Source organism: Carassius carassius, chromosome 14 (assembly GCF_963082965.1).
Source record: "Carassius carassius chromosome 14, fCarCar2.1, whole genome shotgun sequence".
Taxonomy (NCBI): Eukaryota; Metazoa; Chordata; class Actinopteri; order Cypriniformes; family Cyprinidae; genus Carassius; species Carassius carassius.
In genome coordinates this window covers 9,522,018-9,549,791 of record NC_081768.1, presented here as the reverse complement: position 1 = coordinate 9,549,791, position 27,774 = coordinate 9,522,018, and the positions used below count along the sequence as shown (strand labels likewise).

At 41.8% G+C, this 27,774-nt stretch overlaps 1 protein-coding gene across 1 annotated transcript in view; it reads right to left on the bottom strand.

Moving 5' to 3' along the window:
- Positions 1-1,883: 1,883 nt before the first annotated feature.
- kif16bb (kinesin family member 16Bb) overlaps positions 1,884-27,774 on the bottom strand; it is a 39,075-nt gene continuing 13,184 nt past the window's right edge. Inside the window, exons 13-19 of the mRNA XM_059565964.1 lie at positions 22,398-22,517; positions 22,175-22,226; positions 21,947-22,084; positions 19,370-19,452; positions 17,219-17,280; positions 5,786-5,864; positions 1,884-4,535 (exon numbers count right to left, since the gene is read on the bottom strand). Of these exons, the coding sequence (XP_059421947.1) occupies positions 2,469-4,535; positions 5,786-5,864; positions 17,219-17,280; positions 19,370-19,452; positions 21,947-22,084; positions 22,175-22,226; positions 22,398-22,517 (2,601 nt within the window). The 3' untranslated portion in view covers positions 1,884-2,468. The remainder of the gene's footprint in view (positions 4,536-5,785; positions 5,865-17,218; positions 17,281-19,369; positions 19,453-21,946; positions 22,085-22,174; positions 22,227-22,397; positions 22,518-27,774) is intronic.

Sequence of the window (27,774 nt, the reverse complement as noted above, 5' to 3'; positions counted from 1 at the left end):
AGCCAGCAAATTTTGGGGCCGCTGTTTGGTTGAATTATGGTGCTCGTCATCACACAGCTCCCATTCCGCAAGAATGTTATTGGTTATGTGATGGCCCCAAATCAAATAAAACAAGCATAAATGAGCTTTTCTCTCATCACGGTGACAGATCCATTTTCTTTATCTGCACAATACATGAGCAAAAGAATCATACTGTAGTTTATTTAATCAGCTTAATGATGTGAGAGTTTTTGTCTAAAGCTAGTGAATGGTCTGAATGCCACTGTCACTCAAACTAACCTTCTATTAGATGCAACCTTATAGTTGGACCTCATATGTTAAACAATATTGCTGTAGAATATACCTAAAAAATTTTTTTGAAAACCTTATTGACTATAATTAAATGGCTGAGTATGAATCTTTATTAATCACACTTCTTGTGCTAAATGGCTTGATGACTCATTGTTTATTTTAGCTTGATCACTTGATGTTATATAGTATGCAATTAAAAGAGCTGGTGGTAATTGCTCATTATGGTTTTTAGGAGTGCTTATTTAGATATTACATTTTAGCAACAAAATAGTCCAAACGGGCATTAACTTATCAATAATTGTCTCCCTGCTTTTATGAGGATTGTGCTGGTTTGGGGTATAGAGTCTATGATGCATTACAGCAGGCAAGTACTGTAGTTAGCAGTCTTTCAGTAAAGATAACAAGATGGAGAACAGACTTTTTATGTCTGCATATTTCACTTTAGTTCATAAAGATCAAGGATGGCACCAATTCTGATGTTAACAGAATGTTCTTTCTGTCTCTAAATTGCACCCGCCCCATGTTAAATAAACTGCTTTAATTAGGCCACTAATATGATGAGTGTTCATTTCATGTGAGTGCACGTAATTTCCAACCATCTTAGTACTTTTAGTTCTTTCAAAATTTCATCAAGGGTCAAATTTTGAGGGGAAAAAGAACTTGGGTACATCTTTTACAAATGAATGAAAATGAAAACATGAATGGGGAAGCAAGGTAGATGACTATAATGCATGCAGATTAAAGCCTGCATAAAACATACACACATACACACACACACACATATATATATATGTGTGTATATATATATATATATATATATATATATAGATATATATATATAGATATAGATATATATATATAGATTTATATTGCTATGAGAAAACGATACAACAGTTGATATTACTTACAGTCTGCCATAAAAGCTTTTTTTCCCCTGTGGCAATCTGTCCTTAGGACAGGGGGTTTTCACTCAGACAGTATTTCAAGTCTGAAAAGGTGAAAATCACTGATTTTTGAAAAAGCACATGATGTACTTTTATTAAAAGGAACTCTCTCCCTCTTTCACTGGCATTCTGTCAAAGAAAAGCCCTAGCTGATTGCACTGCACAAGCGCCTATAATTTTCTACATACTATAGCAGCATTTTTTAGACAAGGTAGGAGGAAGAATGTCTTCCTCCTGCTCCTCTTCTTCAGTGGCATTAAGTCTACAATGGAACATGACTGAAAAAGGAGACAGAAGAGAACCATAACTAATATTTTACACAGCAGGGTCTGAAACAAAAGCAACTGTGAGCTATTAGTTAGCAACGTGATGTACTGAGAACTTAAATGACCCAGCAGTGGAAAAAAAAAACCTCACCTTGACCCTGGCATCTCCTCACACCATGACGAGTTCAAGAGATGAATACTGATAACTGGTGGATGCTGCAGGCATGCATTTTTTGTGATGCAAGGCTATATGAGTCAAAGACCGGGTAGAGAAGGGCGTGTATATTGAAGAGAGGGAAAAGCAGTTTTATGGAATATATATATATATATATATATATATATATATATATATATATATATATATATATATATATATATAAATTTTTATTTTTTTTTTTACATTTTCATGCTCGGGTGGCACATCACCTGAAACTATATAACTTGAATTGTGCAATCATAGAAAATGAACTGCACTATAAAAACATACTGGTGATGCACAGGGCTAAACACATCAAATTCAAATTAGAAGCAATCTCATACTTAAGTTTCTCTAATTGGCACTGAAGAGAATGAACATGAAAATTAGGGTTGAGTCTTAAACCTATACATTTTTATATATGCATATACAGTAACTGTGAAACAATAATCAACAATAAAATATGATATTGCCAGACAAACATAATTACTATTGTCAATGCAATCTGAATCAGCCTTACGAATTTATGATCAAGATCATTGGCACTGCTTTCAATGATTACTATTCCATGTGTCAGAAAAACTGATCACAATGCAAGTCATATATAACTTAATGGAAAAGTAACAAACAAAAAAACAATAAAACGTCATTATTTCTCAAATCCTAGCAGCGCCAAATCATGTCATATTTTTGGTGCACTCAGCCTTTTTTGTAGTCTCCTGTCAAATTCTCCTCACTGGGCTGTTAATTATTTTGCTGGAAGGTCCTTGATCAAATGTTTGACAAGTTATTAATCAGGAAGGTGGCCTCAGCGGAGCTGCTGAAAGTTAATTTCCACACTTCATTCCGGGGAGATGAATCAGAGTTGGTAGGAGATTGGGCAGCTGCCTCATCAGCATTGCAGACCTCTGGAGGTTGAGAGTGACCTCCAGTACCACCGGATTTCTGAGCCAACACAACATCCAGACACATACTGCCATATCCATCTCTGACCAGCACGCAACGAACGTCAGAGCACTTACGCAGGTCCATTAGCCTAAACTGGGCCTCGCTTGCCACCACAGCTACTGAACATGGAGGTGGGTGGTAAACAGCATTTTCCCACAAGAGACCCAGGTGGGTGTCAGTCAGGACAAGCTGGATGAGTTCAGAGTCTATAGGTGCCACCTGTGAAACCGGTACAATAGGGTTGGTGTGCAGCTTGAGACTTGATCTCTGAAATCTGACAGTTGTGTAAAGGAGCAGTTGCACATGTGCAAGTGCTGGACGTTCACCCTGCATGTTGCCATGTAACAGGAAGACCAACTTAGCCAGTGTTTTCTGGAATGAACATGTAAGGCGTCCACCAGAGGGTAGAAGCAAATCCTTAACATGGGAGTCCCAGTTTAGGGACAAACGTACCATGTCATTTGACAGCAGTGGATGGGTCAGTGCACCGCTGTCGAAAGGGCAAGTGACCTTGAGTAAGGTTTGGGACAGTTCTTGACTTAAGCTTGCATTGCAGGTGTACAAGACAAGTATACTCTTTTCTGTGTTGCCTGTTAGTCTGACAGTCTGCCCAGCAAAACCAATGTAGATCTCCTGCAGTTGCTGAAAGGGTAATTCATAGTAAACATTTAAAGAGTGTGTGGTGTTGGAAGATTCAGGCAAAGTATCAAAGGTGATCACCAAAAGTTTAGTCTGGAAAATGATCGTAACTGCCGGCTGTGGATCTGGTTGAGAACAGGTGGCTACACTGAGCCAGTATAGAGCGAACACTCGCTCTTCCATTAGCAAGGGAGCAGGGATGACACTATGTAGGCAGGAGAGAAGCTGTTGAGGTGGAAGGTTCTGAAGATGGAGCAAGGACTCTGGTACAGCGTGAAGTCTTTGGCAGCATAGCTTCAGCCCCTCACCTCTCTGGGTGGTCACCGAATTCCCTTTCTGAGTTGCCTCCAAAGCCATCAAGGGGCTCTTCCATTCACCTGAACTGGATCTTGATAGTTCTTGCATGGAAGACAATGCTGCTCTCTGTTCTCTTACTGACAAAATATTACTGTGAGACAGACTGTGGCGAAACTGGGTTGTATTCAGAGTTGGGCTTGCCTGTGGTCTTAGAGTCAATTCAAATTGGATATGGTGTACAAGGGGAAGATCCTTTACCATTGAGCACATTTGATTGTACCAAGCACTTCCTCTACAACCAGTTTGTTCTTTCAAAGTGTTTGTGAGCACACGTCCTGCATCCGCCAGCATCCAGGACACTCTTCCTACAAGGCTCCCTAGGCTAGAGCTGTTCCCACTTCCCTCCGACTGGGCTTTGGCTTCTTGGCTCTCAACAGATGTTCTGGATAAAAAGTGCTTGCTAAATTGCCCCCCCATGGTAAGTGGGCTATGCCTATGTGAAAAGTGCTCCAAGCAAGTCAAGCTAGGGACAAAGGCTGCCCCTCCTCCCGTGGTGGAGTGCCTGCTTTGTATATGCGATTCCTCAGCTAACAAGGTCCCTTCTGAACCCACGACAGGGTGACAGAGATACTGCTGATCGACATCCAGGAATCCAAAGGTCCCATTACGACACTCCTGAAGTACCCTAGTATCACAGAGTTCTCCATTCACCACTGTTTTCTCCCCCTCCAGATCCTTATCTGTCACGTTCACTGATGGAGCTTCAGTTTCTGATTTATGAGAGGCCGAGTGCTGCTTCTCCCACTGGATCTCAAGACTTGTCAGAAGCGACTTTCCCAGACTTTTGGCATCTCCTTCAGGGTTGTTAGTGGCACAGTATTCTATAAGAGCCCTGGGCATCTCAGGAACGTGCTGAGACTCTGAAGGTCTACCGAAACTACTGTCTGTATTGTTCTGAGGAAAGAGTAAGTCTGTATAAGCAAGGAATGTGGAAAATATTTGTAAAGAAAAAAAGGGAATATTGTCAAAAGAGAGTTTAGTTATTAGGTCACTACATTTTCCAAAACATTTCTATAAATGTAAAGTCTGTTCATGTTCTTAAAAGTATACTTTTAATACGTTTTTTTATTATAGTTACCTTCTCTATTCTAAAGTCTATCTCTTAGAAGTGTGCTTTAAAAGCTGTGAAAAATATCTCTCTAATCTTGCTCACTTCTGTTTATCTTGCAACTGTTTATCTCCGTTTAAGTGGACTAAACACTTAACCCAATATAAAATAGAAGAGTCAGGGTTGAAAGCAGTGAGACATAATTGGTTGGAAACACCTGTTACATGAATCCTTATATTTGTTAGGAAGGCTCTGCATGCTATTTGCATTTTGACACAAAAATATGATTAAGCCATTGCTTTCATGCACTCTCTTTTCAGGGGAGGCCATTAAGTCATGTAAAACACATGTAATAGGTATAAAATGTATACATCATAGTCAGTGCTAGCTGAGAGTGAAAAAGGGGGCCTTTTACAAGTGAAATATTTGGCATTTTAATCATTAATGTGGAAGGCAAATCATATTTGTAGGAAAAACAACAACGTTTCTGTGGTAATAAGAGACAACCCCCTGTCTGTATTTAAAATAGCTTTGATACAAGTTCAACCCAACATTATACTTTGGATGTCATTGCTTTATTTAAAAAACTGAGCCTGTAGCTCTATTAATTCAGGTCTAATTGATAATAGTAGACACAGTGTTGCTAATATTCACATAGTTACTTTGTTATTTGAACAGAATAATGAACTGCTATTTTGAGGAAATTAAATATCATGACAGGAATAGGGCAGTATGTTCATAGCTCAATTGGAGGCTTCCGACAGGCAATTTACATTAACATTTTTTAATTCTGAAGTGCAAACATAAAAACAGCTCTGACCACCGCTAGATCCCCGAGGCTGCTGCGTTGCCTACAGGCAATGGTCAACGCCAGCTATGCTTATTTTTTAAAATGATGTATTCCTAATATTATGTCTCCCTACAGAAGCCCTAAAAAATGCACTGTCCAGCCAGTCACAAACACAATGTAGCACTTTTTTTTCTCTCTTAGATCTAAAGTACAGTTTTTTGAAGAGCACATTTCATTCAGTAATGAAACAGACTTACTAGTGAAATAGATATATGCGCAAAGTGTTGACTTACAACACATGCTTACCCTGTGACTCTCTCCTGAGAGACAACTGCTTTTTAGTGGTTCTGTGTCACTTTTGGGTTGGTCAGAAACCTTTCCGGAGCTGCAAAGGGATATTTTTTTTATTTTAGATGATACAACAATATAGAAATAAAAAATCTGTAATTATATTACAAGGATTAAAGAGGGGGGGGAAAGGCATATTTCTTCTAAATGATATTAACACTGAAGCATGGCCACAAAAGAGTGAAGCAATTAGGTTTATATTCAAAACCATGCTGCTGTAGTCTTTGTTTTGAAGAGTGATTTTAATTATTTTTGCTACGGTTTTGACACTTGAGACCTCCAACAGGCGGCAAGGCAAAAAGACTAAACCGCACAATGTCCCGCATCTCCAAAAGCGTCTAATAGATTTGAATAGCAAAGGACCCAAATGTCTGGATGCGATTAGGGCCAATCAGCTAGCTGTGAAATTAAATAGAATGTGCGCATGTAGATTTGAGGATTTACATACAAGCACTTCATTCTCAGTTCGTTCGCACATGGATGGAAAAGCAGCTTGGTGGGAAATGAAGATGACTTTCCGTCAAGCTCAAAAGGATTCTGGACAGAAAGCCAAATATTTGATGGAGCCTCGTACACAACTTGTTGGATAGCAGAAGCGTGTACAAGTCAAAACCCTGTAAAATGCCAGAAACGCCCCCAGTAGAAAACAACAGCAGGGTACTGATCTTGTACTGAAGCTTGGGATCTTGAACAACAGAGCATTTCTGACACAAAGGTAAATACAACATATTTAGAATGCAGGTCGCAAAGGCAGTTTCATACAGTGATTTTGGGATATAAAAATGTGAGAAATCTTTTTTTTTTTTATTCAGTGCCGCATTTTACTAAGGAATCGTTAATTTTTCATAGCACATGTTTAAACCAGCAAAATTAGTATGGATTTTACAGCATTTAGTAGTGCATTCAATGACATGGATGACATAGGTACAGGTCAGATACACTCCAGACTACAGACACAGTGCAGCATTTGATAGAACATTGAAATTCTGAACCTTGACTGGTGCCACAAAGAATCATCCTCTAGGTTTCTACCCAAGCAGTGTGACTCCTTTTGGTCTGTCTGCTGTATAATCACCACTCTATGCATCCTCTCCTCCTCTCTACGCACTGTCTGTGATCTTTTCCCTCCCAAAGTCTCTGCTGTCTTTCTGTCATCTTCTGAGTTTACAGTGGTGGATTCTTCCACTGATATTCTCACTTCTGCAAAGGCTGAAGATTATTATTATTATTATTATATTATTATTGAACAAAAAAACAAGGCATTATCTTCATTATTTGTTTAATAAACTCTTGCTTCATCCATGTTTTAACACTGAGCAGTAAGGTGTAAATAGGTATGAATTCTAGGACAATTCAGTGAAAGAAGCAATGGCCAAATTTGTATTTTTTTTTGTACTGGAGAAACATTTAAATAACTGTGGCAAGAGCTAAAGCTTTCAATGACTAAACAAATACCAGAACTCATCAAAGAGCTACATCAAATACCCTAAGCTGCAATATTTCAGGACTGTGCACAAAATGTGCAGGTATAATCACAATGTAACAGAATGTAATCTAAAAACTATCCACAATAGCAAATACATTTCTATGAACTCGTCATACGAATGAATGAAAACGTACTCGGTTACTAAACGTAACCTCGGTTCTCTCTAGAAGAGCAAACGAGTACTGCGTCTTAGCTAAGACGCTACGGGAAAAGTCTCTTTTCACGAAATACTGAAGCAAAAAATTATCCTTAGTTTTGTATTTTTGTAAAGCGCATTTGCAGCAGTACACAGCCATAGGCGAGACGGCTCGTTCGCTCATTGGCTTGTTCTGCGGCAACTGCACAGCCTATCGAGCACGGGCTGATGCAACATCAGACCAATAAAGGCGCTTCGTGCCCTTCTTGCCACTTCCCGCCGAAACGGGTGTGGCCCAACCTATAAAAGGAGCTCGAAAAGGCTGACTCACCACACCAATAAACCTGAAGCAACGCCCAGGATTTACAGTGCACAGTCACCTGAGGGACTCCCAGAGAGTCCAGGACAGAAAGGGGGAAAGCCCTCCGTCCCATATCTAGCAGCATCCGTAGATGCGGCAATATGACATCACACAGTCGAGGCAAGGCCTGACCAATGTGGCAATGCGGGTCTTACGCAATACTGCCCGTATAACAGTCGGCAGCGCATAGCGCTCGTGAACTCAGAATTCCCCTCAGGGCCCTGATTCGACTATACCGACAGCAGCCTTGCTTGCAAGGCGGGAACCTCCAGGTTATAGAACCTGATAAATGTAGACGGCGAGGCCCAACCTGCCGCCATACATATATCCTGCAAGGAGATCCCAGTAGACCACGCCCACGACGAGGCAACGCCTCTTGTGGAGTGTGCTCTGACGCCCAACGGGCACTGAAGGCCCCTGGAAGCGTAAGCTAACGATATGGCGTCAACTATCCATCTGGATAGAGTCTGTCTCGAAACAGCCATTCCCTTGGAACGTCCACCGAACGAGACAAACAGCTGCTCCGTCTGCCGAAAGGCAGCAGAGCGAGACACATAAGCTCTTAAAACCCTGACAGGGCAAAGAAGACTCGAGTCTCCATCCTCCCCTGACACCGGCAGGGCAGACAGGGCAATAACCTGAGCCCGAAACGGTGTGTTGAGGGATTTCGGCACATAACCGTGCCTAGGTTTGAGTATGACTCTTGAGTCATTGGGCCCAAACTCCAAGCACGACTGGCTCACCGAGAGCGCGTGCAAATCACCCACACGCTTCACAGAAGCGAGAGCCAACAAGAATACTGTCTTGAACGACAGATGCTGAAGGCTAACCGATTGGATAGGCTCAAAAAGGGGACCCTTCAAGGCCTCCAAAACTGCCGCGAGGTCCCACATAGGGACTGACGGAGGTCTGGGAGGATTCAGCCTCCTAGCTCCTCTGAGGAACTGGATGACTAAATCGTTCCTTCCTATTGACTGACCGGATGCCGTTTCAGAAAACGCCGCGATTGCCGCCACATAAACTTTGAGCGTGGATGGGGCTCTGCCCTTATCCAACAGCTCCTGTAGGAAGGAGAGGACCTCCGTCACCTCACAACTAAGGGGTGAATAACCTCGAGCTGTGCACCAGCTGGACAACACCGACCACTTCGAGGCATACAGACGTCGTGTTGACGGAGCTCTAGCCTGAGTGATGGTATTTAGCACTCCCACTGCGAGATCAGCGGGTAACCGTTTAGTGCCCACACATGGAGGGACCACAACTCCGGTTGAGGGTGCCAAATCGAGCCCCTGGCCTGCGAGAGGAGGTCCCTCCTCAACGGTCACGGGGCGACATCTGCTAACTGCATCAAATCTGGGAACCATGGTTGGTTCTTCCAAAGAGGTGCTACAAGCAGTATTGAACATCTCGTTTCTCTCACCCGTTCTATCACCTGCGGAAGGAGGGAGACGGGAGGGAAAGCATAAAGCGGGCAGCACGGCCATCTCCGTGACAGCGCGCTTTCGTTCTTGGAAAAGAACGCGGGGCAGTGAGCGTTTTCGTGGGACGCAAAGAGGTCCACCTCCGCCATGCCAAATCTCTCCCACAACAGCCGGAATGTTTGCGGGTGTAGAGACCATTCGCCCGTAGGAACATTGCCTCTGGACAGCCTGTCTGGACCCAGATTCTGCATTCCAGGCACATGCACTGCTCTCAGCGAGCGCACGTTGCGCTGAGCCCAAACCAGGAGGCGTTCCGTCAGCCTGCACAGGTTTCGGGACCCGAGACCGCCCTGGCGATTTATGTAGGACACCACGGACATGTTGTCCGAACGGACTACGACGTGGTGATCCTTGATATGGGGACAAAAGCGCGTCAGCGCGTTCTCCACTGCCAGCATTTCCAGGCAGTTGATATGATGGAGCTTTTCCCGTTCTGACCATAGGCCAAAGGACGGTCTGCCTTCGAGCAGCGCTCCCCATCCCGAAGTGGAGGCGTCCGTCGACACCATTTTCACACTCGGGGAAGTCCCCAGGCTTACACCTGATCGGTACCAGCCGTTCGCTGTCCAAGGTGCTAGAGCCGCAACACAGCTCTGATCGACCTTGAAATGCAGCCGGCCAGACGCCCACGCTCTGCGCGGCACCCGAGCCTTCAGCCAAAACTGCAGGGGGCGCATGCGGAGCAGGCCCAGCCGCAGAACCGGAGATGCTGAGGCCATGAGACCCAGCATCTTTTGACGGTGTTTGAGCGACACGGTCGCGCCGCAGCGGAAAGAACTCGCTGCGCCCTGAATGCCCATCGCGTGCTGTGGTGACAGCCGCGCCGTCATGGAACACGAGTTCAGAACTATACCCAGAAACAGGATCATCTGACTGGGGTTCAGCGAACTCTTCGCCCAATTGACACTGAGGCCGAGCTTCTCGAGGGGATCGAGTAAAACGGCCCTGTGGTCCACGGCTCCGCTCGTGATCGGGCCAGAACCAGCCAGTCGTCCAAATAATTCAGCACTCCTATGCCTCTGAGTCTGAGAGGAGCGAGCGCTGCATCCATGCACCTCGTAAACGTACGAGGAGCTACGGACAAGCCGAATGGCAGGACTGTAAACTGGTATGCCTGGCCCTCGAAGGCGAATCTCAAATATCGCCTGTGGTTTGACGCTATCTGTATTTGAAAATACGCGTCCTTCAGATCTATTGACATGAACCAGTCCCCTCTGCGAATCTGCGCGAGGAGCTTCCTGGTCGTGAGCATTTTGAAACTGCGTTTCATCAATGCCTTGTTCAGCTGTCTTAGATCCAGTATGGGCCTGAGACCCCCGTCTCTCTTGGGCACCAAAAAGTATCTGCTGTACAGCCCCCCCTCGCTTTGAGCTTGAGACACAGGCTCTACAGCCCCTTTGCTCAACAGTTTTGATATTTCGGCCCGAAGTATGTGTGCTACTTCTGTTTTGACCGTAGTTTCGACGCGCGCCGAAAAGCGCGGCGGGCGTCGAGAAAACTGTAGCGAGTAGCCTCTCTTTATAATGCCTAGCACCCAATCCGAAACCCATGGAAGCGCTGACCATGCATCTGCATGAATGGCTAAGGGCTGGATGCGAAACGCGCTCTGTTGACTGAGGCGGGGAGCGCGCTGATCACAGCGGGCAGATCGCTCTTCCTCGACCCCGTTCTGGTGCTTAACCGACTGGGGGGAGGCTGAGTGGGTCCCATGGGACTCGATATATCTGCGAGTAACCGTGGGCTGCATGTGTGCACTTTTACCACTTTCAACTCGCTGTCTGCCTGTGCAGAATGTACGTGCACGGGCCTCGTTTTTACAGAAGCCCCGCGCCGTATGTGACATAGTGTATGTGGGCACTGGGAAGTGGGCACATTTACTATGCGGCGCGCTCGACCGATGTGTGTCGATCTTATGTGCGCTAGCCCTGAGTGCAGGGCTGTGCTTACATGTGGAGATGGGCACTGGGTAGTGGGCATCGTCACTGCATTTATAGCACCATCGGCCGTGGCCGGACGAGCGTGCACGGGTTTCGTTTTTACAGAAACCACATGACGCGTGTGACATAGTAATTGTGGGCACTGAGGGGTGGGCACGTTTACTATGCAGTGTGCGCGACCGACTTGAGTCGACATTATGGGCGCAGGCCCTGTGTGCAGGGCTGTGCTTACATGTGGAGATGGGCACTGAGGAGTGGGCATCGTCACATCATTTATAGCACCATCGGCCGTGGCCGGAACACCAGAAAAAACACTCTTTTTGTGAAACATCTGGGTAACCGTGATAACGGCTTTTGTGTGCAGGCAAGCGGGCACTCGTGCAGGCTTGCGCATTGCAGAAGACACTGAGGCAGTCACAACTCTTGGAACTGCAACAGCGGCACGCTTGGGTGAGAGCTCGGCCGCAGCGGAACTCGAACACCGGCGCTTTCCCAGCAGTGCTAGGATGCTTTCGGGGCTTCTGGCTTCACCGCAATCCTCTGCCGCGGCTCCCGCAGCGCGGGGCGACGGTTTGAAGAGCGAGAACGGGGTCCCGAGCTGCGTTGCTGACGCTGTCGCGATGACGCGGCAGGAGGCGGTGGGCGTGACTGAGAGCTCTCCACAAACTCGTTGACGGAAGATCCGAAGAGGCCGGCAGGAGTTAGCGGCGTGTCAAGGAACGCAGCGCGCTCAGACTCCTTGATGTCAGAAAGCGTCAGCCACAAATGCCTCTCAGCCACCGTAGCGGAAGCCATAACCCGTCCCATAGCCTGTGCAGTGGACTTAGTAGCGCGGAGGGAGAGATCCGAAGCACTCTTTAGATCCGCGAGACAGATCGCTTCAGGTCCCATCTCATCCAGCTTGCGGAGAAGATCGCCCTGGAAAATCTGTAGCGTAGCCATGGTGTGTAACGCAGACGCAGCCTGCCCAGCAGCAGAGAATATCCGTGCGAGCAGCGATGACATCATGCGGCAGGCTTTGGATGGCAACGCCGCCTTAGTACGCCGTCCAGCAGAGGGCGGGCAAAGGTGCGCTGCTATAGCCTGTTCCACCGGCGGAAGTGACAGGTAGCCTCTGTTCTTAGCACCGTCCAGTGTGGAGGATGCTGGCGAAACAGATGAGCAGATTCTCGCCGAGAATGGAGCGTCCCAAGCTTTCGCCACTTCTTCGTGAAGCTCAAGAAGAAAAGGGGCGTGCTTTGAGCTTGAGGAAGAGCGCTCATCCGGAAGATAGCTACCATCCAGCCGGGAACGTGAAGGGGGCGCTGGTGCAGACCACTCGAGGCCGAGGCTCGCCGCGACCAGCGAGAGTACACGCATCAGCTCCTTATCGATATCCCCCCGTCTGCTGGGCCTCTGAGCAGCGGGCGCGAGATCCACGGAGCTCGCCCAACCCTCACTGCCCGAAGCAAGCAGAGAGCGCGTGTCTTCTTCCTCCGACGCGGGCCTGAGATCCACTTCCTCAGATGACACGTCGGCAAGCAGCGGACGCTGAGCATCGGGAAGCGATGCAGGGGAGGCCGGCGAAGCGGAGGGAACCGGCGAGCTTGGCCGAGCTGGAGGCGGTTCTGGTAGGCGCTGCGAGCGGCGCTTCTTACGGCGCTGCGGCGCAGCGGATGATGCAGGCTTCGAGAAGGATGCCAGGCGAGTCCTCAGAGTCACCACAGGCATTAACTCGCAATGAGGGCATCCGCCATCAGCGAGCGCGAGCGCTGCATGGTCCTCACCCAGACAGGAGACGCAGATGACGTGACGATCTCCTTCGCTGAGCGGGGCTCTGCACGAGCCGCACGAGGGCATCTTTAAAAAGACGCAGCTCTTTTGTGAATGTGCGTCGCAGGGCGAACACACACACAGGATATAACAGAATAAGGATGTAAAGGATATGGGCGCCGGATAGCGCAGCAGGAATGGCAGTCGAAGGCAGCGATGCCAGCGGCTTCAGGATGGCTCGTCCTGCTGATATGCTCTTCCAGACGGCGCTTGCTTCCTCGTGATCCAGCGATGCGTGAGCTTCGCTGAAGAGATGAAAAATCAGGTGAGTCAGCCTTTTCGGGCTTCTTTTATAGGTTGGGCCACACCCGTTTCGGCGGGATGTTGCATCAGCCTCCGCTCGATAGGCTGTGCAGTTGCCGCAGAACAAGCCAATGAGCAAACGAGCCGTCTCGCCTATGGCTGTGTACTGCTGCAAATGCGCTTTACAAAAATACAAAATTAAGGATAATTTTTTGCTTCTGTATTTCGTGAAAAGAGACTTTTCCCGTAGCGTCTTAGCTAAGACGCAGTACGAGAGAGCTCTCGTAAGAGAACCAACATAAAAACAAGGCCCTACAAGTTTTGACATGAAATGGTAAAAAGTAAAAATGGGTATAAGAGTTGGTTCTCAAGCCAACTACTACTACTCAAGCAGTTTATTGAAAATACATTACACTTAATACCTGCGGTTAAGTGCATTGGTCTTGTAAATCCTTGTCAGTGCTTGTAGGGTTCAAACCTGAAACCGTTCAATTAACAGCCCAGATATGTATGCATTGGGCACACCTTATGTTTGCAAACTCAGAGGAACAGAAGGCTGGGTTTTGGGGGGCAATAAACAGCCCCTTATCCTTAGTAAGATATCCTTATTCTTAACTGATCATATTTTTGATTGGGAAGCAGATGCTGAGATTGGTAGATATATCAAACGACATGCACTGATATTACAAGAATATTTCACCCATATGAGAACGACTTGTATTAGATGAGCACTTCAACCATGTGCTGTACAGCCGTCATTTAATGGCACTGTCTGAAAAGAAAATCCAGCTGAAAATATAAACATTTTATGCATTCAGACAAGGCCCAGAAATAAAGCGCATGGCATTTTTGAAGGAAATCTGTCAAATAAAATCTAGTCTATCGTACAGATAAGCCCCTTTGAACTGTTTTGTTGTTTTCATACCTCATGTGCTCAATGTGACCCAGTTTTCCCTCATGTATGATTGTGTCATTTAGTTCAGGTGTGTCGTTAATTATCTTCATTTTCGTTGTGTTCAGTCCTGTGTTCCCTTGTCCAGTCTACTACATCCCTACATCCCTATGTGTGTCTCCTGCCTGTTCTGCCCTGGATTTACCCATTTGTGGATTTATTAAAGACTGTTTGCATTAATCTTCATCTTCTTCATGCGTTTATCTCACCATAGCATGACATGAACCACAGCACAAATTTCACAAAGGGCAAAAATAAAGACCTTGTATGTGCTAACTAGCTCCTCTCTACAAACCTTTTCAGGAAAGATGCAGCATCCTCAAAAACTTTACAGCAATCAAAACCCTGACTTGTGATCCATTCTGCGATCTACCAGCACATGCGACTGAACAGCTTAGACATTTCTCTCTAATTTTACCAAGACGTTTGCTATGAAAATCCTGTGTAAGCCCACAGGAACTCTTGCAAAATGAGGTAGCCTCTTCTGAGAGAAAATAAAATGCCAATACAAGCCTCCTAAAATCTTCATATTTTGATATTCTTCATAATTTAAAAAATAAATTGTGAATATACATAATCAAAGAGTGAAAAAAAGAAGAAAGAAATGGTTTCCAGTGAAGCGCCAGAATAGGTAAGAAGCATCTGTTTCTCTAGCTGAAGATTAAAGATTTGCAGGAGCACACCTTCTGTTTGCAAACTGTGAGGAAGAGGAGGAGGGGGTTGGAAGATAGACACTCATCCTATATATAAAGCTTGAACAAGTGCAATGATTCAATAGTGTAATAAAAAGAATCCGATTCATTTTTACATGCATTGCCGTACTTATGTTGTTCATATTGGTGAAATATCACTTACTAAAGATTTATGGTTAAACAAGTCAAGCTGAATGGAAAAACAAAAAATTCTAAACAGCTATTTGTGTCAAAAAGGTTTTTGAACTGGTTATAAACAAAGTTGATATTTCATGTTTTTGTTGCTGTAGCATTAATGAAACTATTGATATATGCGTGTAAGCTTTCCTTAGGAAATTGTAAATGACAAAAACATGAATCCAGGACTACCGAGACCCATAAAAAACAATTGATTTCGTCTTGCCTAGCAAAATTGTACAGTGCAGGCTATAAATATAAAGTACAAAACTGACTTGCTGATAAATTAAAAGCATATTTGGAAAATGTAATGCTTTTCTGTTTTTTGCTCTGCTTGTATTTAGCAGTGTTTGATGTGGGCATCAAATCCTATTCGACCGTTCTGATGCTTTTGCAGAAACCAAATCCACAGTCTATCAATAAAAGCCAGAACGAAATAAATTAGCAATCTGCTCGGCTTGCGGTGCTCACATCAAACACACAAATCCATTATCTATAGAAAGCTTTGAACAACAAAGCAAAAGACGACCGAGCAAACAAACATTTTGTAAACACCGACAAAGGAACAATGAGGGGGAACAGCATGCCGAACATTGCTGAAATCGTCTAAAGCAGCACACATAGACTGGGTGTACATGTGAAGAGCCTGGAGGTTCACAGATGATGCATGATGTCTCTCGGCTCCAGCTGCAAACAGTAGCATGTCATAAAGAAGTCTTCCAGCTGGGAGTTGGGAGACTGGGAGCTTTCTTATTGTCATATTTGTCGCCACACAACACGGAACAGCCTAAAAACTCTCCAGCTGTCCATATGTTTTGTTCTCTTTCTTTTCAAACTTTCTTTTATGCATGGGAACTAACACAGGGGTATCCAGTCCTGGTCCTGGAGGGTCAATGTCCTGCAGGGTTGAGCTCCAACCTGTTCTAACACAACTGCCTGAATGTTTCCAGCAATCTGGAAGACCTCTCTTAGCTGGTTCAGGTGTATTTAACTGGGAACAAAGCAAAATTCTGCAATGTGGCCCTCCAGCAGAAGGATTGGACACCGCGACTAACACGTCCATTTAAAAACACTTTTCACATTTAAACATACACCAGCATTTAACATGGTTTGCTATCCACAAGTACAAGTACCTCTCACAATTGATTTGAGCTGAATTTTGCATTCAGAGTAAACAATTTTTTTTTCAGTTGTTTGATATATAACTTTATATTATGTTTTATAAATGTTGTATCGTTTAATTATGTGTCAAAATGAGTTGAATTCCTAAACAGCAGACCACATCTGTCTGTAATTGAATTTTTTCTTTAATTGTGTCTGTCAGCCGAAGATTAAAAAAGGGAAATAAAATTCACTGAGAATGAGAGCCAAAAAAGAAATTAGTAAAACTGTGTGGAATGAATTCAGATGCAGGTGCTAAGCCACTGATTTAGAATATAGCCAAGAAAGACTTATTTCAACTCAAAAACAAAAATCAGGGCCCTATTTTAACGATCCAAACGCAAAGTGTAAAGCGCACGGTGCAGGTGCACTCAGGGCGTGTCCAAATCCACTTTTGCTATTTTAACGATGGAAAAAACGGTTGGCGCGCCCAGGCGCATGGTCTAAACACGTTGTCCCTATTTTCTTAATGAGTAATGGGTGTTTTTTGGAGCGTAATGTGCAATAAACCAATCAAGAGCCAGTTGCACTCGTGCCATGACGGATTTGCTATTTAAATGACAAAATTTAAAGACAGAGACAGAATGCATCTCCAAGATTTTTCTTATAGAATTTTAAACAATTCACTCATGGGCCAACACTTTTTTTTAAAGAGGATGACAAAATTAGGAATTAAACTCCATGGGAAGAATTAAACTTGATGTGAACGGGCCTCAACAAGTCTCATCCTAGAAGAAACTAAGGGTGTCCTAAATGTGACTATATATAAGTCTAGGTTCTTAAAAAAGTATTAAGTGAAGAATTAAAAGTTAATTTTTTCCTAGATAAGTGGAGTGCAAAATATCTTAATGGAAGAAGATAAAGCTACCGTGCTGACTAAATCTTATATAACATAATGAATCAGAGGATGGATGGTGATAGAGCACAGTCTGTCTCACAGCAGGTCTACTCACCTGAAATGACTGAAAGACTCCACAGAGAATGCACTGGAGTTGCTCGACACGAAGAGCCCAGACTGTGAAGAACATACAGACAAACGGATGGTTGAGCATATACACACAGCACTGTGATACAAACCACTCTCACAACAGAAAGACAGCTGTTTCTAACACACGACAATTACAGCACACTAATTAAAGCAAACATGCCATTAGAAAACACTACAAATCACCATCATTCAGATCGAAATGAGAGAGTAGAATGCGAAGAGAGTACTAAACATGATTGCAACGTGCCTCAATGAGCATGGAAATAAAACACCTTTTATAGCAAATTGTCTTTGTTCTAATAAAAGTTTAAAGAGATCATTCATACAAAAATAAAAAATGTCATCATTTACTCATTGTCATGTTGTTCCAAGTCTGTATGACTTGCTTTCTGGCGTAGAACACAAAAGGTGATGTTTAGCAGTACGACTGAGCTGCCCTTTTCCATAAACTGAAAATGGAAAGGGACCATAAGTCCTCTGAACCCGTGCGATAGCTTTGTGCATGGACAAAAATGAAAGGTTTACTTCCACCGTATGGAAAACATACATTACTTTTAGGTTCCTCTCAAAACAGAAGTCATACAGGTTTAGAAATGATGAATGATCAACTTTATACATCCAAATCTTTCAAATATGTTCCAACACCTTTGAATGTACACTAATAGTATGGAGCCCCGCACATGACATGCAAGAAAAAATAAATAAATTGTGCGCACGATTTACTAATTCGTTCCCCTCAATGTACTAAAACATGCGCACGATTACTATTGCGTTCCCTTGATTTGCTTCTGCGTTCCCTCGATTTGCTAAATCGTGCGCACAATTTATACATCGAGTGAACGAAATAGTAAATCGAGGGAACGCAATAGTAATCGTGCGTACGTTTTAGAACATTGAGGGATCAAATGAGTAAATCGTGCAAACGATTTAGCCCACTATTTTTTCCTGCATGGCATGTGCGGGGCTCCGTACTAATGGTACAATTTAAAAAGATTCAAATATAATTTTTGGGAGTTGCATTTGAAATTCAGTTGAAAAATCTGAGTTTGACAAGTGCCTACTCTGTTTGTATCTGTATGTGTTTCGTAGTGCAGAAAATGACTGTATCTTCTCCAGAAATCCCATTTTGTTCAGAAAATTAGATTCCTTAATGTGGCAATTCATCTTCAATTGAGAAAAAGAGGCAATTATAGACATAATATTTCATGTTGTTCACTTTTACTGTTATTTTATCTATACTAATACATATCCATTTCAAACTGATTCACTAGCTTGTTTTACATCATCTTAACGTAAAAATTCAGTCATAAGATTAATCTGGGCACAAAACGTAAATGGAAACAGCCCTCAGAGGAAGTTAGTTTATGCAAGCAATCTTCAAACTATGATATGCCATTGTTTAATATGGAAATTAGCAGTTTGTCTGAGTAAAAACAAAGTTTCACACAACAAAAATGACTGAATGGTGCCGCTGAGAGCTCTGTGAGGCAAGTTAACAGTTGTTTGTGAGCATAAGAATAGTTCACGCAGAGAGAAAGCGCTGTAATCTCCGTGAACAGAAGAGGAAACAGCTGCTGTCTAACTTTACAATGAGAGACTTAACAGTCAGGAAATATTTAATTACCTGTCACAGCAGTGAGAGACGGAGAGGAGCGAGGGAGGGAAAGTTAGAGAGAGTGTCGGAGGCTGGCGGAGGCAGTAAGACAGAGGAAGTGAAGGTGCATACTTGCAAACCAAACGACAGAGACATGTTTGGCTCTTATCAGAAGACACTGAGGTGCACAATTACTTTACCTCTCTGAGGAAATGAAGAAAAAAGGTGCAAAAGATAAAAAGAAAAAAGAAAACTGGCGCTTTGCAAACATACCAGGAGGGATTTATAATTTTCGCTTGAGGGAAGAGTATATGTGCCTCTTTGAAGAAGAAAGCTCTTGTTCTACCTTGCATGGAGGAGCACACAGCCAGCTTGCATAGCAATTACAACAAGAGTGGTTTCTGATGACTTGCATTTTTTAACATAAGTTAGTAATTCTGCTCACTCTTTATTCAGCAGCATTTTAATTTTATTATTTTATTTTTTTACAAATAGCTTAAAAAAAGGTTGAGTTTGCCCCACCTTGCGTTTCTCTCGAAGTTGAGCAGCTTCCTGAGGATGATTGAAATGGAACATAGTGGCCTTTCCAAGCTGTATGTTCACTCCTGATAAATACAGAAATATGAATATATGGTGAAAAATATAGCAATAATGGTAGCACTTTATTTTACAGTCCTGTTCCTCATGTACATACTATGTACTTATTATAGTAATTACAATAACTATGTAATAACTATGTACTAACCCTGAACCTACTCCTAAACCTAACCCTACCCCATGTAGTTACCTTGTATTACCAGAACTTTCTTAGATAAATACACTGTAAGTACACTATAAGTACATGTAAGTACACGTACTGTAAAATAAAGTGCAACCGCAATAATTAAGATCTGTTAATTAAGACACAACATAGGTAGCTATTTTGCTAAAAATAAATAAAAATAAAATCCAAATAAAAAACATCATCTGTTGCATTTGAGAAATGCAAAGACTGGCAGCCTGTATTGTTTGCCATTATGATCTATATTTCTATATTGGTGCCTCTCTGAAAAATACTATGATTCACAATTGTGTTTTCACTTTTGTATGGTATAAATAACTTTACCTTCACAATAAAAGCCAAATAGCAGTCTAGGAAATCTGGCAAACACAAATAATGATAGACACTAGAAAAGAGAGTAAATATGCAATCCTGTCCAGTTGGCCAACCTATCGCTTTCCTTTCTCATAAACACATTATGCCAAATGTTACTGAAACATAACTTTCCCGGGGGAGAATGCTGAATTCTTCCCAGAGCAGATGCCCATTTCTCTCTTTCTGTGGTGAAAACAACTAATCTTGCCTCTATTAATGACTTCCAAGAGGTGACAAAGTCCTTGAAAGGCCTGCATCAGATGGATTTGGGCCATGGTTGCTGTGGAAATTACTATCATTTGTTCAAAGGAAATGGCTTCAGATGCCACTGTGTCTAAAGAGGGGAACATTGACAAATTGAAATTTGTGAAAAGGAGACTAGAATGGTTCTCTCACTCTCTTATAAGTCTCTATCCCTTTAGAAGGCTTCTCTCTCTTTTATTTTTAATCTTACACCCAGAATAGATCTTGTTTTGTCTGAATTCTGGAGGTTTTACCCTTTTTGAAAGGTTAATCCCACACATGCACTTCAAACCCCCTCTGCACTCTATCTGTTTCATCTGCCAATTAACTGCGGGTCGGGTGCTTTGTCCGCCAGAGTGTTAACCTCAGTCATGTTTGGCTGTTCTGGAAGTGCCGCGAGTCTCACTCTGAGATGAGAGTCGCTCTGGTGGACATGTACAAGGATAGAGGCAGTAGGGCGGGACTGTTTCACTCCATTGGCCTGGGAATGCAGAGGAGATCTGAAGTGGCAATATGCAGACATACTCAAAGAGGTCCTTTGAATTCCAGTTTAAACCAGAGGGTTTGATATGCCTCTTTTTTTTTTTTTGCTGGTACACTTACGTTCAACAGTAAAATTTACTGTGGCTCTAAAATCTGATTGGATGGAACCTCATAACTGAATTATACGAAGTGCCAATTCCAAAATCAGTGATTTATTATTTTTGAAGAGTTGATTTGCAAAAACAGATAACTAATTTTTTATTTTATTTTCAGAAACCATGTTTTTTTTATTTATTTTTTTGTTTATACCAAGAAATATCAATCAAACTGCAGTTGGGTTGTTTTGATTACGCATTAATAACTCAAAAACAGGTAACTTGCAAAATTAAAGTTGATTGAAGGTATGTTTTTTTATATATATTAAAGATTTGTTTTCTAGCAAAAGCAGATAACTCCAACAGTTGTTTTTTGGCAAAAGCAGATAACTCTACATTTCATGATTCTGAGTTAAACAAAAACACTCATTTAATTTAACTCAGATGGCAGTATAGATGGCAATATAACATAACATAGACTGTATGGTAGCTTTTCCCTCACCATTTTAACGTGCTGCTTTTGCAAAGTTCCATGAATAAAGTTTCAGCTTTTATTTTCCTTTTACGCAGTGAAGAAGATATCATGAGTTCATCAAGTTCGTCAAAATTACCCATCCTCGATCACTTTTAGTCAGCTTTGATGAAACTCCTCTCAGTTAGAGCATCTTTACAAAGTGACTGGCAGTCTTGTCACCTGACCTGAATACAGTACGTTTGATTCACTAAAATGGATTCGTGAACTCGCAATGCCTTGAAAGTGGACAACACTTTCACAGCTTTTTTGACAAAATGTGTTTAGGGTTCAGATCACGCCATATGTGGAGAATAATGCACAGCACTCAGTCATTGTTTTTTTTAAAGTGTTGTTTATCGGTTTTTGCAAATGTACTCTTCATATGTACGACAGTTCTTTCTGGTCCTTGAATCTGATTGGCTGATGAGAGTGTGATATTCTATTGATAACAGAACTTTTTTTTTTCCTCTGAACAAATAAATCCAGCCTTGATGAGCATAAAAGAACATTCTTTTAAAAACATTACTCTTACTGAACTCCAGAACATGTAAAACTTAACATGTAAAAATTACAGTCATCTGATAATTTGATACAGATCTTACAAAAAATGAGACATAACAGTTCATTACCCTGGGTCAGAACATATGGCTGGGTCACCTCCACCCCATTAATTGCACACCTGGCTCCTGGGAGTGGTATGAGTGTGACGGTTCCTGTCCGGTTCTCGAACACACAGTGTTCCTTATGAAGAACTTCACCATGAAGAACTGCAAAACAGAGAAACCTCAGAGTGAAAAAGAATGCCATTGCCGACAGCTTCCTGTCAGGAACAAAATCGATGTGAACAGAATACAAACCTATGTCCTGCTTTGGCTCAGTTCCTCCAGCCCCAACTGAAGTTCTACCTTCCTAAACAGCAGAACAGGGAATGCTTAGAAAGCCCACAAGAGCATATAACGATTCAAATTATCCTTTAGTTATTGTCAAGAAATGTTGCTTGGGCAAAACTGACAAACATCATCAGGTCAATGAGAGAGGAGTTCAACTGTACACGTTGGGCATACATGGGGTGCGGCTTACCTTTAAATGATAGAGAACAACCCCTGTGCTGAGCGGATCTTCATCAATGCAGATTAAATAAGGCATTTGCGAATCAAGTACTACACCAATACCCTCTTTTCTGAGAGCTACTGTATCCTCCTAGATAAGAAACATTAAAGTCAACAGAGAAAGTGAGATGAGATGAGATTGATGGGGGTTGGCAAGAAAGATGATGAGCTAAACCATCCAAAAAAATAAAAAACTCAAAATAATTTAGAAGAAACGGGACCAGTGCATAAAAGTGAAATGACAGACATTTAATTGTAAAGCATCAGAGCAGAGGAAACAGTGTGTGTGTTGTTTATGACTTTGTCTTCATGCCCCAAGGCCAAACAGAATAATATCGGCTTTGGCTATATGTCTAAAGGTCGGGGAAATGGGGATGCTGGGAGAGATGGAGGGATGTGAAAATAAGAAGAAAACACCATAAATCATTTAGATCACTATGGGTCCATCTCAAACTCTCAAAGAGTTTGCAAAAGAAAACCACATTCTACCAAACCGATCTCAGAGACATACTGTTAAAACAAGGACTCATCACAACAGTCAATACTTTACATGTTCAGAAAATTACACTACTAAAAGACACTTGGTATTTGAGGTATGACAATTCCAATGTGTAAAAGACTTGATCCTACTGTAAAGCTGGAGCTCAATAATCACAGATATTTAAATCATTTTTGAAAATATTATAGGGACACGCTTATAGTCGTGATGTTGGGGTCAGAAAGGGAACTTGTACAACCTCCCAGAAATCAAAAACTGCAAGAAAAATTTGAAAATGTGAGCTATCATTATTAAGCAGAAGAGATTTAGTTAGCAGTTTTGTTGTGACTTGTGGGATGACGCTGTAAATGTTCCTTACAAATTAAAACAAGATTAAAACAAGACTGTTATTCCTTAGCAACCACAATCCAGTTGGGCAATAGAAAAATGCAGATTTGATTACAAATAATGCTATACCGAAGAAATAAAACACCATTTTTTACATATCTGGCTTTAAAATGCAGAATTTGCCAACCAAAGACATCGTATTCATACACCCAAGGGCTCACAGCTTGTGAAAAATGTTGAAATGGTGTCGCTATTCTACGCATGGCTTGTGATTAATGCGGTGATATAGTACAGTGTTGACGTTTCGATTAAAAATCAATTACACTTCAATACCAACACTCCCCATCATAAACTTTAAAAGTCACAGTTAAATCAATATTCACAGGCAAAATCCATTGGACTTGGACTGGAAAGGGAGGGACAACTCTAAATACGTATTTAATGACACTTGAACAGCCTTACACAGGATGGTAATGATAAGCAGAAAAATTATTCTGCTGTGCGGGTCTTTTTTTTTCTTAAATATGGTAGCATGTGTCCATGTTATGCCTCTTATTTCATTCTACACAGAGATGGGAGACATGTTCATGTCCATGCGTGCCATCAAAGCACACATATTCTTCAAAGGCAATTTGATATCCTTGATGGTACATGCAGATAGAGTATAAAGATTAATACATGGTGGCTCAAAGGGAGCCACTATCTGAAATGTGAAATAAATTCAGCATGCAGGATTTAGCATGTTCATTTTCAGGATGTAAATCCTAGACATACTACGTTTGTGAAAATTCTTGCTGAAAAGACCAGCTTAGGGCAGTATGAATTTCCAGGCTGGTTTTTCCTGATTAGTGTTAGTTTGGTTCTGGTCTAGTTGGTTAACCAGTCAATCCACCAGGAAGGGTAAGATAATTAATAAACTATCTGGGTAGACCAGCACACCAGCATCCAAGAACATATCCTGTTTTTTCCCACAAACTAAGGTGCTATATCCCACAATACAACAATTCAGCTTTTAAGGAAAATGGTGGTCATTGGTTTATAATGACAGGTTTCATGCACTACCATATTTTAAGAATGCATAGGTTATACATTTTTGTATAACCTCAACAAAATAAACAAAACCTCTATTAATTTTAATTCCTATATTTTCTCAGGGTCTAACTTTGAAAATTTCTATGCCATCCACATTTTATGCAAACATCACTAAAATGGTAGAAAGTGTCATGCCTCAACAAATAAGTACTCTGCTTTGAATAATGTGTGCTTTCACCGGGGAACGCACTTCTGTTTCCAATACGAGAGAGGAAATAATGACAACAATCCACCTGACTGAACAATGAGAAAAGACCTTCGGATGCCCTGTGCATACCGACAGAGCACAACAAAAAGAAAAACACTTGCATACCAATTTGCCTGTGAGGATTCATTCTAAATGGGAGAGGTCCAGAGGACGTCTTGAAAGGAGTTTGGACTTGGACAGTGTTAGTATTAATTCAGAAATTTGGAGACTTGAGTATCAAAGGTTTTCTCTTCAGAATGAAAGTTAATGTGTTTTGGTTCACTGTGCCCACTGACCTGAGAACTCAAATGTCATTCATTCTCTGTGAAACAAAAGTAACTGCTTTTAAACTTCTTCATGTGTATGTGCAAGATTTACTCATATTGTTTTAAACCTTTATGACTTTTAATTTCCACAGAACACAAAAGTAGAAACTATGAATAATGTCCCTGCTGCTCTTTCTAATGCAGATACCATGAACACAATCATGCAAAAGCATCTTATAAGTTGTATACAAACAAAGTCTTTTGACCAGATAATTTGAGTCAACATCTATTTAGCCTGATTTAGGATAATCTGATTCATTGTAAAGAACGGAGTCAAAGGAAGGATTTGTTCACTATGGGGACATCAGATGCAAATTTCACTTTTACATGGTGTTTGAACTTACCGTATTTTCCGCACTATAAGGCGCACTTAAAAGCCTTTAATTTTCTCAAAAAATGACAGTGCACCTTATAGGACCTATATATATATGTAAACAGAAAAATGTTTATATGTGTAACAAAGTTCAACTCTCAGGGAAGAAGGAAGCGGGAACCAGCAAACTTTACTTTAATAACTAAATTAACAAACAAAACAAAAGTAAGCGGCAGCTGCGAATCCAATGTGTATTGTATTTGCGCTCTGTGTTTGCTGTGTTGAACATTGTAGCCAATCACAGACATATCTGTTAATTTCTGGTACGCAATGGCCAATCAGAGGAGGTTCAATTAGTCCGAATCCATTTACTGCTCAAAATGCCAGAGTTCTTGTTCAGTCCTGGGTTCTGGAAGGTCGCGAATCCTCTCATTATATAAGAACAAAGTGTAAAGGTGATGGAAATAAGAGATTAATTGTACCGTGTAGAGAGATTCATTGATGATAGCGGTATTCTCATAGCTTGAAAATTTTTATTTATAAATCTTCGCAAATAGCAGTGTACAGATCTGTTTTTGACCAGGTAGAAAATGTGTTCTCATTGAGAATTTTAACCAAAGTATGTTATTGATTTTCAAAAAATAAAAAACCTAAAGAGTCATACCAACTTGTGGAATATGGGCGTCCGATGACCCCTTTAAAATCCGGTCCATTTCTCTCAAAAAACACTGAATGACTTCATAAGGTATGGAATACAAAGCTCCTATGTACTCATTTTATACAACTTTATGGTGCTTTTTTTATTTTGGAGCTTCATAGTTCCAGTTTGCATTCATTTTAATTTTACTGAAAAGGGTAGACAATATGAAGGTGAGTAAGTAAATGGAAAAATACCTTAAAAAAATAATCACCTTAAAATAATCAGTCAAATAATCTTAACAGCACACTATTTTTTGTTTTAACAAATGTGGGCTTTTTCCCCTCATCTGCCATTCCTCTCTCATTCTCTGCCTGTTCAGATTGGAGAGCAATGTGTCTATTTCCACCTCATCGACAGCAGCAAACAGACCAAAATCCTTTTCTCCTAATGAAGAGGGAAAGGCATCGATTGTGTGGAGGGTCTTCTCTCCACACTTAATTGAATGAATTCTTCCAAGACTTCATTAGATGAGAGAGAGATTGAGAGAGGGAGAGTCAGGGAGATAGGAACCTTGTTGGCAGATTAATGTACTGTATCACTTTTTCAGAGGAGAAGGAAGAGAGAGACAGAGCAAGCCTAAGAGCAAAGTACCTTCTACCCCTGAGAACTTCTTAAACATGGTCTGTTTGGTGGTTGTAAAATTACATGCACTCTAAACTTCTGCAGCAAATGAGATTTGGCTGGCATTTAAAAGCTCATCATAAAACCGCTAATTTATTTCACTCTTGGCAAATTAAGGTGGTTCTGGTGCACAAGACTTCAGCTGTTTAATGCACCGAATGTGGTCTGAAAACAAGGCAGATGCACCGAGTGAAGATTAAAAAGAGCTCTGAATATATATGAGTTGAGAGATCAAGAGAGGATAAGCACTGCAAAATGGTGAACTGACTATAAAAAGAGGGAGAGAGGGAGAGTGAGAGTGAGAGAGAGAGAGGGGGGGGGGGATAAAGCAGGAGTTAGTATGTTTTGTTATTGTATAGGACAGTATACACAAGAACAATAACAAAGAATAATTCCAGTTTTACATTCCGAGTAATGCTTATCCATGCAAAACTTCATGTCATGATGCGAGGGTTTTATGGTGCCAGGGTGTACCATGTAAAATAATGATGTTCTGGATGGATGTTAGGTAGGTTAGCTAAGTAAAAAGTGTCCATTCCCAAGTCTTTATGAAACTGTGGTCCCTAAGTATGACTTTTTCTTTTTCAAAGCAAATCTGTGGGATTGTCCATGCAATTTCATAATTAATTTGCTTTAAGAAGTAACTGCACACCTGTTCAACAAACCACGTGATTTGGGGTATCATTTAAGTTCACAAACAAGACGGGTTATGCCCTTTTTTTTATTACTCAGCATAAGCAGTCTGCTCAAATTCCTGACTCCATGTTTGCAAATTGCTGATTGACCAATGAAAGCGTATATTCCTTTTTGCTTTCACGGCTTTATATGGTTCTCAGATTGATGTGACATCCATTAAAGAAATGCTACATAATCTATTCCGCTTCATCAGGTAAACTGGACGTGCACAGAGCTCATTAAAGGAACGCTTAATTATTGCCATTCATTTCCATCCCATTTTATTATGTGAAGGTATTTCTCACCTATCCAGGGCTGAAAAAAAGAATGTGTTGTTATCACAACATGGCAATTAAACAGTTGCCATGCATAATTAAAGAGTGTATTTTAATAAACACTGAAAGTGATAAAGAAGCGAGAAAAAGAAAAATTAAATTCAGAGAAATAGGAAAGGTGGGAGGAGGACAGAGAGACGTTTAATATATAAATAAATACTCTTCCAGAGCCACCTCAAGATGAGAATGAGCACTTGTGTTTGTGTGTGTATGTGTGTGTGTGTGTGTGTGTGTGGCTCTGGGGATTTGATGCATCTTTTTTCTAAATGAAAA